A 10,963-nucleotide genomic window follows, 5' to 3' on the forward strand; every position below is an offset into this window, starting at 1 on the left:
AAATTTATGTATGGTTAGGATCACAAATCGATTCCAAAATATTTTATTATAACAATATAACACACATATATACATAAGTTATCCTGTTATTATACGGTTCCGTTGCAACGCACGAGCACTCACTTAATATAAAATAATTTAATCCTCCTAGCAAGACCTCAGTTGATAGGTAGCTCACAGATGCACGATTTTGGGAGCCGGAACGGTAGACTTCGTGCCGTACGGTCTCTTCTAAAAAAACGTACCCATATTGTACAGTACATGTTCGTCACGTGCACGCACACTCCACACTACTGAGCCCATTTATCATGCCCAGGACGAACCACCCACACCGACACACTGCCCACGCGGGCCCACTGCCCGTGCACCGCGCTGCCGGCGTAGTGTACGTGTCCGCGTACCCGCATCCGCGCGTGGATGTAGCAGCACTCCGTACTACGCGCAAAGAGACAACTGGCAGCGCACTCGACCCGTTAACCCTGCGTGAGCGTGGGCCGCGTGGTCCGTGATAAATGGCCTCGGATCCAACCAGGGAAGGAAGGAATCCAAGCCACCCCAGTCCGCTGCTTCCATTCCATCTCCCTTCTCTCGCCTTCTGCGGCACTGCAGTGCTCTGCTGCCTCGGCGTCTCCACCTCCTCCCGGCGACGGCAGGGCATCCGATACGACGCCGCGCTTCCTTCCGAATCCCAAGCCGCACCCCGCACCCTCCCGGTCGCCATTCCCGATGCTGGTGTTCTCGAGCGACGACGACTGCTGCGGCTCCTCGTACTAGGGGGGCAGGATCGATCGGCAGGTGACGTTTCGTTCGTTCTGCTGTTCGGTTCGAACGGGAGAGTTTGCTTGGGGGTTGGTGCATCGGTTTCAGAACGACCAGTTCATTAGTTTTGGGGATTGGGGCTATTTCTTGTTTTTTTTAAGGCAGGAGAGTTGCTTTTCATTCTACGTATTCGAGAGATGAAAAAAAAGTGTTTTTTGGGCTAGTTTTGTTCCAATGATTTGGTAGCAATTACCATGGCAGTTGCACGAAAGGGATTCATGTACTGGGTCTGAACGGTTTCATGGCGATGCAGTTTCCATCACCAAATTCACCGTGAGATGTCTGGTACTCGTTGTGACTAACTCAGTAGGCAGTCTGTCAGTTAAGCCAGGTAAACTAGTTACTAGTACTTGACATTGCCACTGTATTTTTTGTAATTACTAGTACCATTTGATGAGAAGTGGTACTGAGTTTTATGTGGGTAGACGAACGATGTCATCGCACTCCCTTCTCAGTGTCAACGATCATGGGTGGCATGACCTGTGGGCTGTGGAGGGCGGTCCCGGTCCCCTTCGTTTGGCTTATCTGGAAAATGCTGGTTGCGCGTCAAGGCCATCTTGAACCTTGGAAAAACGCTGCTGTGTCTATCTTTCCTGCCTTCCTGGTTCCGTCCGTGCTGTGCTGACATGCGTGTCGAATTCTCGCTCATTTGGTTACCGGTAGTGGGGTCATGTCGGATATTGATGTGGAAGGGGGAGTTGGTAGTGGCACCCCCTCCGCCTCGGACCTGGCTTCTTCTGATACCGGCTCTGGAGCTGGGTAATAGAGCGCAGACTTTGGGTCTGGAAAGCGATTGTGGTTATCGTTACGACAAGTATGCTAGGTCAAAACTGTTTTTGTATGTAGTTGGTTCACAGATGCCAAGGGCCGATTTATTTGTTTGTTTGTTGCTCATGTTGATGTTCTGAGCATACCATTTTTCAGATGTTTATATTTCATATCTGATAAAGTTTATAAGTTTATTGTCGTCATTAAGATGGGTTAAGAAGGATGCCTGCTGTGTTTTAGGATGAGGCTCCATTTGGAAGTCAATAGTGCAACACTGCTCATTCCAATGATATACCCCCACTACAAACAGACACTTGGTCATAATTGGCTTTCGCACATTCATATTCAATGTCTCAAACTTGTTATTACGATTCTGCGGATGGTCTGACAAAACCCTGGGCATAGTGTGATTATTGACACTAATATTAGTTCCAAAGCATTTCATTGAGTAAAAAGAAATAATCATTCTCAATATGTCCAGGTGCATATTTCTGAATTTTCTTGCTCACTAGTTGTCTGTATCCATCCTCTAGGTTTTATTGTTTACTGACCTTTACCAGATTGTCCCACAGACTCGCAGAACTATAGGATATCACAGAACAGTTCTTGAGGTACTTATTGCAGCCTAATAGTACATGGAGCGATATTCAGATATGAGACCAAAGGCAGAAGTTTCATATCTCGGAAGGGGTTCCAGATTCTCTTCTAGAAATCAAAGTTCAGAAGAGAGGACTAACCATAGCAGCGATAAACCGGGAAGCAGCACAAGATTCAATCCTACGAAAGCGAGAATTGGCGGTAATCAAGGGAGGCCAAGATATGTATGCGATTCATTTAAATCTCCAAGCTCAAAGGTGTCGCCTGCAGGCTCTTCCAAATTTCCACTTAGCAAGTTTGAGGAGAGGCGAAGACAGCCTTTTGTGCCAGGGTTTGACATTGCTGAAAGTAGTAGAAGAAAGGCTGATGCCAAGCAGCTACAGGGTAGTAAGAAAATTGCTGCAGAGAACGACAGTTCAGACAATCTGCGAGGTGAATCAGAAGGTTTTACTACTGAACAAGTAGTAAAACCAGAAGGCTCTCATGTTGTCGGTCATTCAGGTGTTTCTGCGTATACAGTCGGGTCCCTGGTCCAAACTGCTTCACTAGGTTCTAGGACACACAGACAGAAACACAAAGAAGTGAATTTGGGTACTCCAGGAGCATCGTCTTCAACTCTGACTAACAGGTCTACTATACCTGGAAATTCTACCATGGGTGTGAGGCCAGCTTATGGTCATGTTAATGGAGGGCAGATACATGGTCTTAAAAACCTTGGTTGTTCTTCGGTACCTGATGCTCAGCCATCAGGTTGCCCATCTGAGTCTGTTATTAGTAGGAGGAGGTTTGAGTTCATGAGAAAGAGGGCCTTTGACCAGGAAAGCTCTTCCAGATCAGTGAACTTAAGCTTAGGTCATTCAACTCCTACAGATATTCGCAGAATCAGAATGAATGAACAATCACTTTGTCAACAAATACCACGAAGCAGCAGCAGAAGCCATCAGGAATCGGCAGGTTCAGTTAGGACAAGACGACCTTCTCCTCATGCCACTAGGATGAGTGTTCCTGATGGAAGAGCAGATGGCGTGCTTTCTCTGCACGAGTCATCCACAAAGGATGTACAGCCAGCTCAGGAACATCTTTCATTGGAAGAAGTCTCCACTGAGAGTTCAATAAGGCCATTCTTTGTGGAATTTGATAATAACATTTTCTCGTCTAGTCATCTTCGTCGCTCGAGTACTCGAGCTGAAAGGGGAAGACCAAGCTCCCTTTTTGAAGAAAGTCCTCGACAAATGTTCCATAGTCTCATGGGGGAGAGGGACAGACATAGACACATAACCATGGAAGGAATTACAGAGGTTGCTTTCTAAAATGTTTCCTATACTGGTTCCAGTTGTTCTGTTTTCGTTGTTAGATCTTATGCCATTATAATCCAGTTAAATATATAGTGATACTGGTCTTGATTTTGATAAATATCCATAACTTTGACTACGATGGTGGTTTAAGTGTAACATTTTGGAATGAAATAGGTTTATTTTCTGTAGGTTTTGGCTGCATTGGAGAGGATTGAACAGCAAGCAGAGCTGACCTATGATGTTAGTTCTTTTTTACCCTTTGCTCCACAAGTCCGTTATCATGTTTCTTTTGCCTGAAACTTTGAATAAACTTTTTTTTGCAGCAATTGCTAATGCTGGAGGCTAATCTATTTTTTGGCGCCTTTGCCTCCTATGATCGGCATAGAGACATGCGGATGGATATTGATGATATGTCCTATGAGGTACTATCTTTTATCGTGTCTTGTCCTGCCTGAATGGTGGAGGGGTTTTATTAGAAGATGCTTTTTCTTTCTGGAGGATTCTTCCTTATTCTGTGTTTGAATCCCTTGCTGTGATTTGAGCACTAACTACAATCCTTTATGAAATACTCTTGGTTCATATTCATACTCACGAAAGAGGTGCTTGTATCTTCTGAACAGGAATTATTGGCCCTGGAGGAGAGAATAGGCTCTGTGAGCACAGCTCTTTCAGAGGAGCAGTTCACAAAATGCCTCAAAAGAAGCATATATAGTCAGGTCGCTCTAGAAGTGAACAAATCAACCGTTGATGACATGAAATGCATCATCTGTCAGGTAAGCGGTAACCTTACCTAGCCACCTAGGGGATCTGCTATTTCTGTTATTCTGCTGGTATAAAACAAAATGCATATGAAGATTTTACATTGAGCACTTTCTTTCCAATGTAGAACTGACCTGTTGTGTGGGACAGTCGGCGCTATGTAGTCCTGGTTTTGCCTGTCATTCTCACAGAAGACAGGCCCTTTTATGCTGCTATTACTCCACTTCCCAAACGTCTTATTAAAAAAATGTAATTGATTACTGGCAGTGTTTTTTTTTGAACGTCTAAGGGTGTGTTTGGTTTGGCTTTTGGGTTTTGGCTTTTGCCTCCTAAAAGCCAAAAGCCAACCAAAGGGTTGGATTCAGGAAGCAGATTTTTCTAAAAGCCAACTTTCTTGTAGTGCAAAACTGAAAGCACCCTTAGACCTGCTTTTAGCGGCTTTTGGATAGAACTATAAAAACATATATAGAAGAACTTTTAACGACTTTTAGTGGTTTTCACCAAACGGTTTTTAGCTTTTTAACAGTTCACAGCCTACAACAGCTTTTTCCACAGCTCACAGCCCACAGCAACTTTTTCCACAGCCACAGCCCAACCAAACGGACCCTAAGTCTCTGCTTTTCTTTGGGAAATTTGGATCCATACCATTAAAAGATCACTACTTTGGATCCATACCATTACTATCTCACTTACATGTGGGTCCACATGAGTCAATGACATGTGGGGTCCATGGTATATATCTAAAGTTTGGATCTTTTAATGGTATAGATCCAATTGTTGCTTCTTTTAAACGAACCATAGAGAAGCCTGTTTTCCAGAAACCGCAATCACAGAGGTTCATTTCTCCAACATCAGTGGTAGGCCGTAGGCGTCTGTCAGACTACGCTCCGTTTTGCACTTTACTGCTTTTCTTTCCAGCGTTGATGTTTTTAGGATTTAAATTTTTTTTCAGTCCTTTTCATGTCCATAGCCAAAGAAACTGGTGCAGAAAGGTTCTGTTATGGACTACTGAAACTTGAAACATCTCTGTCTATTCCATTCCAGGAAGAGTACGCGGAGGGCGAAGAGGTTGGGAGGCTGCCATGCGAGCACCGGTACCATGTGTGCTGCATAGGCCAGTGGCTTGGGCAGAAGAACTGGTGTCCAGTATGCAAAGCGTCTGCCGTGCCTTCCAAGGGCTGAAGCATTGGGGATGCTGGAAACCCCGTTCCGGATTACAAACCATCCTTGCTTTTGTCTACGTACATTGTTCTTTTCCCTATATGCATTAGATATAGATCATGTCTAGATGTATGACGCTAGAACAGCTTGCGATTTGGGAGGAAGCTAAGAGAGTAATAGTTAGCTGGTTAATAATAGTTCATAGCTAATATTTGCTAGATAACTATTACTTGGCTACCTATTAGCTGTGCCTTTCACATTGTGGTACAGGACAAATGCTTGTCAGATCGTGAACAACCTTATAACTTGATGAATGGCCTAAGTCAAAGAGGAATATGTTGTGCCAATCTCAACCCTATGCTCTCTTCGTGTAGTCTGGGTGTGTTTGGTTGCGGGACAGTCAAGAAAGGGACGTTCCCTGACGTTCTCTCTCGTCTTTCTGATTTTGAGGGATAACTGGGGATAACACTGTAATAGTTCTGTTTCAACCCTTGATCTTGAACTAAACAACCTTATTTGAGGGATCATCTCATCTTATCTCGTCCTGTCATTACAACCAATCTTGTTAGAAAATAAAAAATGCGGTAGAGATGGTATCATAGTAGTTGTACATAAGACAGTTCAATCTATTGTATAGATTTTTGATTAGGCAAAAATAGATAATATAGTTTTAAGTAGATAAATCAGATTGCCTAATTCATTTTCTCTTTAATATTCTCTCTACTATATAAAGCATCAGTTTCTACGGTTTCATAGTTTTTAATATCACGCGTCACCCTTTCTCTTCCGCCACATTTAAATAGTAACAAAGCTAGTTTTTAATATCATGCATCACCCTCTCTCTTCCGCCACAGTTAAATAGTAACAAAGCTAAAATTATACATAAATAATGATTTAAACCATGGTTGTTAGTTCCAACCCATATTAACACTCATATAGCCAACAAAACATACATGCTTGTGTTTTATATTCTATACTCAAATGTAGAAACCGTAGCAACAAAATTGATAATGGTAAATCAATATAGGAACATGTATGAGTCAATCAATGGTAAATTTGGATAAAACAAAAATTGTCGGGTACCGTAATTAGGGGTACCCCCAATACTCCTAAACACGGCTGGAAAACATCTTCAGAACAAACCATAAACAGCTGATAAAGCGCGGTTCAAGTCAGGGCCTCGTCTACCAAGGGACGCAACCTCATCCGAGCCCAGCCTCGGCCTCGGGCAGGAACAGTAGTCCTGGGCGGATTCATGCCTCGCCCGAGGGCCTCCTCAGGCAGTGAGCGCACCCTCGGCTCGCCTGGAGCCCAGATCGTATCGCCCTACCAACCGACCATATCGCATGCGCATTTAATGCGGAGATCGCCTGACACCTTATCCTGAGTCCTGACACGCGTGCCTCAATCGGCAAGGTCGAAGTGACCGCAGTCACTTCGCCCCTTTACTGACCGATCTGACAGGAAAACAGCGTTGTTCGCCCCGCTCCGACTACTGTGCCAACAACCAGGGCAAAACTGAGTCACGATCTCCCACGAGTTCGACCTCGGGAGCAACAGGGAGCTCTGCCTCGCCCGACCTCAGGCCTCGGCCTCGGGAGAAGGCCTCCGCCTCGCCCGACCCCAGGCCTCGGCCTCAGCCTTGGCCTCGGGAGAAGGTCTCCGCCTCGCCCGACCTCAGCCTCGGCCTCAGGAGAAGCCTCCGCCTCGCCCGACCTGGGCCTCGGACCGACTACGCTACAGGGGGTACATCATTACCCTACTCCTAGCTAGCCGCCTCAGGCTACGAAGGAACAAGACCGGTGTCCCATCTAAGGTTACTCCGGTAACAGGTAATGATGGTTCCCCGCGTGCGCCCATGACATCGGATTGCTCTCAACCCCCTACGGAAGCAAGACAACGTCAACAGGATCCATGCCGCCCGACAGCTGTGCTTCTACAGGGCTCAAGGCACTTCTCCGACGGCCACATTAGCTCGTGTACAGGGCTTAAGGCGCTTCTCCGCCAGCCACGTTAGCACATAGCTACACCCCATTGTACAGCTGGGCATCTCCTTGTATCTATAAAAGGGGATGACCAGGGCCTTCCGAAGGCAGGTTCACGCAGAAGACGTCCAGGTAGAGATACGTTCACGTTGACACACGTTCAGGTGGACATACGTGGACACACACACATAGACGTCGACATAGTGGGAGGCAGGGCAGACGAGACAAGCAGAGACGGACGCACGCAGAGACTCTCTCTCGCTCGCTCTTGCCCTCGCTCCCTCGCGACGCTTGTAACCCCTACTACGAGCACCCCGGTGCGAGATAACATAAGCCTCATTTCCCCTCTTGTGTTCCATCTTGCATCAACCCATCTGGGCAGGGACACGCAGCAACAAATTTACTGGTCGTTTGACGGTCCTCGCGGGTCCGAAACGCTGACAGTTGGCGCGCCAGGTAGGGGATCGCTGCGTGTTAACGAACACTTTCCCGTTGAGTTCCAGATGGGTAGCCTCCAGCAGCCTCTTCAGCCGGGGACGGTGCTCCGCTTCGGGAGTCTCGAGTTCATGTCCCTTGATGGCAGCTACGACATGGTACTCCTCCCCCCGCAGCGCAACAGCAACAACGGTCGTCGACTCGCCCGGCGGCGGCGAACTCGACGACGACTTCCCACCGTGGCAGAAGAGGAACACCCGGGTTTGCCCCGCCACCCTTCTCGCCAGAGGAGGAGGAGACGGCAACCGTGGCCAGGAAGGAGACGACACCTCGTCGGCTGCCGGACCAGAGCGAGTCAACGACGCCGGCACCCCTGCGGGGGACATGTCGGGTGTTGTCCTCGCACCTGAGACAACGACGGGTGTCACTTCCCCGCTACGTGCCAACCCCAAGCGGACTGATGATGCCAGCACCCTCGCGAAGGACTTGCTGTGCGTTAGCCTCGTACCTGAGATAACGGTGCAGTCCGTCCTTGACGCGACTTCACCACCGTCCATCGACCAAAAGGTATCGTCCATTTTCCACCCTGTCCCTTTTAGATTCAGCTTCGATCCACCAAGCGACCCCGCTTCGGTGAGCGCTTTCGCAAGGGCATACCCTGACCTTCCAGGGTATCATATGTGGCCATCTTGGGACCGACTGACGGCCGTCTCAACCTCCGGACCCGCGGGTTCCGAGGAAGACGACGACTCCGACTTCGGTTGGGATTTCTCCGGGCCCGGTAAACCCAATGCCATGCGAGACTTCATGTCCGCATGTGACTACTGCCTCTCCGGCTGCTCCGACAATGACCACAGCCTCAGCGACGAGGGTTGCGACCCAAGTCGCGAGTGTTTCCACATCGATCAGGGGGATCACGGCGAAGACAACCACCTCGGCATGCCGCAAGGTGACAACGCCCCTGTGCCTGCGTCTCGCGTTGACATCCCGCGGTAGCTAGCTGTGGTCCCAGTCCCTGCGGGGGGTCAGGACACACAGCTCGAGCAATTCCGCGAGATGCAGGCCAAGATCGACGAAGAAGCGGGGCGGCTTGTGCAACTCTGACAAAACATCGAGCAGGAGTGGGCAGGCCGAGCACTTGCCGGAGGAGCGCGTCATCGGGCCCGATATGTCCAGCGCTGTATCGTTGACGATGCCAGGGCAGGGCTGCCCCCGGCCTTCAGCGGGGTCGGCCAGAATCTAGCTGCAGCGGCGATGCTACTCCGAGCAATGCCGGAGCCATCCACCACTGAGGGCGACGTATCCAGGGCGAACTCAAGGGTCTCCTGGAGGACGCAGTGGTCCGACGAGCCGAGAGCTCTGCCTCCCGAAGGCAAGGGTGCCCCTCGGAGCATCGCGCAACGTCCTCCCGACACGTGCGAGAGGCCTCGGTCCGCACCGAGCGCACACGGGACGGGACGCCCGCAGCCCCGGATCGCCTCGGCGACGAGCAGCACCGCCGCGACCGTCGAGCCCGCCTCGAAGAGAAGGTGCGCCGAGGCTACTACCCCAGGCGCGGAGGACGCTACGACAGTGAGGAGGACCGGAGCCCCTCGCCCGAACCGCCAGGTCCGAGGGTCTTCAGCCGGGCCATACGACGGGCGCTGTGTCCTGGCCCGGTTCCGAGCCCCGACTACCATCACCAAGTACTCAGGGGAGACAAGGCCGGAGTTGTGGCTTGCGGATTACCGACTGGCATGCCAGTTGGGAGGGACGAATGACGACAACCTCATCACCCGCAACCTCCCCCTTTTCCTCTCCGACGCTGCCCGAGCATGGCTGGAGCATCTGCCTCCTGCGCATATCTCCGACTGGGACGACCTGGTTAAGGCCTTCGCGATAAACTTCCAAGGTACGTACGTGCGCCTTGGGAACTCATGGGACCTCCGAAGCTGCCGCCAGCAGCCAGGGGAATCCCTACGAGAGTACATCCGGCGGTTTTCAAACCAGCGCACCGAGCTGCCCAACATCACCGACTCGGACGTCATCGGGGCATTCCTCGCCGGCACCACGTGCCGGGACCTGGTGAGCAAACTGGGGCGCAAGACTCCCACCAAGGCAAGCGAATTGATGGACATCGCCACCAAGTTCGCCTCTGGTCAGGAGGCGGTCGAAGCCATCTTCCGAAAGGACAAGCAGCCTCAGGGAAGACAGAAGGAAGACGCCCCCGAGGCGTCCGTCCAGCGTAGCTCAAAAAAGAAGGCCAAGAGGAAGGCGCAAGCAAAGCGCGACGCCGTTGACGCGGATGTCGTCGCTGCTGCTGAGCACAGGAATCCTCGGAAGCCTCCCGGAGGAGTCAACACGTTTGACAAGATGCTCAAGGAGTCGTGCCCCTATCACAGGGGTCCCGTCAAGCACACCCTTGAGGAGTGCGACATGCTCCGGCATTACTTCATCAAGGCGGGACCCTCGGCAGAAGGTGGCAAGGACCAAGGCAACAACAAGAAGGGGGGCGACAAGGAAGAGGAGTTCCCGGAGGTCCGTGACTGCTTCTTGATCTACGGCGGACAGGTGGCGAACGCCTCGGCTCGGCACCGCAAGCAAGAGCGCCGGGAGGTCTGCTCGGTGAAGGTAGCGGTGAAAGGGAAATAGGCTTACACCTTTTCCTAAATTGATTTTGGTGGTTGAATTGCCCAACACAAATATTTGGACTAACTAGTTTGCTCTAGTCTATAAGTTTTACAGGTGCCAAAGGTTCACAACAAGCCAATAAAAAGACCAAAGATGAGTTCAAATAAAGGGAGCTAAAGACATCCCAAAGGCACCCTGGTCTGGCGCACCGGACTGTCCGGTGTGCCACCGGACAGTGTCCGATGCACCAAGGAACTCGAAGCTGAACTTGCCACCTTCGGGAAAATGGGAGGCCGCTCCGCTATAATTCACCGGACTGTCCGGTGAAGCACCGGACAGTGTCCGGTGTGCCAGCGGAGCAACGGCTACTTCGCGCCAACGGTTGACTGCAAACGCATTCAATGCGCTACAGTGGGCGCTAGAGTCAGAACAGCGTTAGACGGCACACCGGACAGTCTATAGGACCTGTCCGGTGCACCACCGGACAGCCCAGAGGCCCCACCTGTCAGAGCTCCAACGGTCAGAACCTAACGG

General features: G+C 50.3%; 1 protein-coding gene across 4 annotated transcripts; it reads left to right on the forward strand.

The window, feature by feature from the left end:
* Positions 1-522: 522 nt before the first annotated feature.
* On the forward strand, positions 523-5,796 carry LOC100273800 (uncharacterized). 4 transcript variants are annotated; one of them, XM_035967820.1, is made up of 7 exons: positions 548-795; positions 1,828-2,068; positions 2,160-3,482; positions 3,669-3,719; positions 3,803-3,901; positions 4,100-4,252; positions 5,283-5,752. In XM_035967820.1, exons 3-7 carry the CDS (start codon positions 2,223-2,225, stop codon positions 5,418-5,420), a joined length of 1,701 nt encoding a protein of 566 aa, XP_035823713.1. In that variant the 5' UTR covers positions 548-795; positions 1,828-2,068; positions 2,160-2,222; the 3' UTR covers positions 5,421-5,752. The 4 variants fall into 4 exon arrangements, with proteins under 4 accessions (NP_001340515.1, XP_035823713.1, XP_035823712.1 ...); XM_035967819.1 differs by having other exon boundaries at positions 1,828-3,482; NM_001148202.1 differs by lacking the exon at positions 1,828-2,068 and having other exon boundaries at positions 580-795; positions 5,283-5,750.
* The last annotated feature ends 5,167 nt before the right edge of the window (positions 5,797-10,963 follow it).

The sequence above is a fragment of the Zea mays genome, chromosome 5, assembly GCF_902167145.1.
Source record: "Zea mays cultivar B73 chromosome 5, Zm-B73-REFERENCE-NAM-5.0, whole genome shotgun sequence".
In the NCBI taxonomy this organism is placed as follows: Eukaryota; Viridiplantae; Streptophyta; class Magnoliopsida; order Poales; family Poaceae; genus Zea; species Zea mays.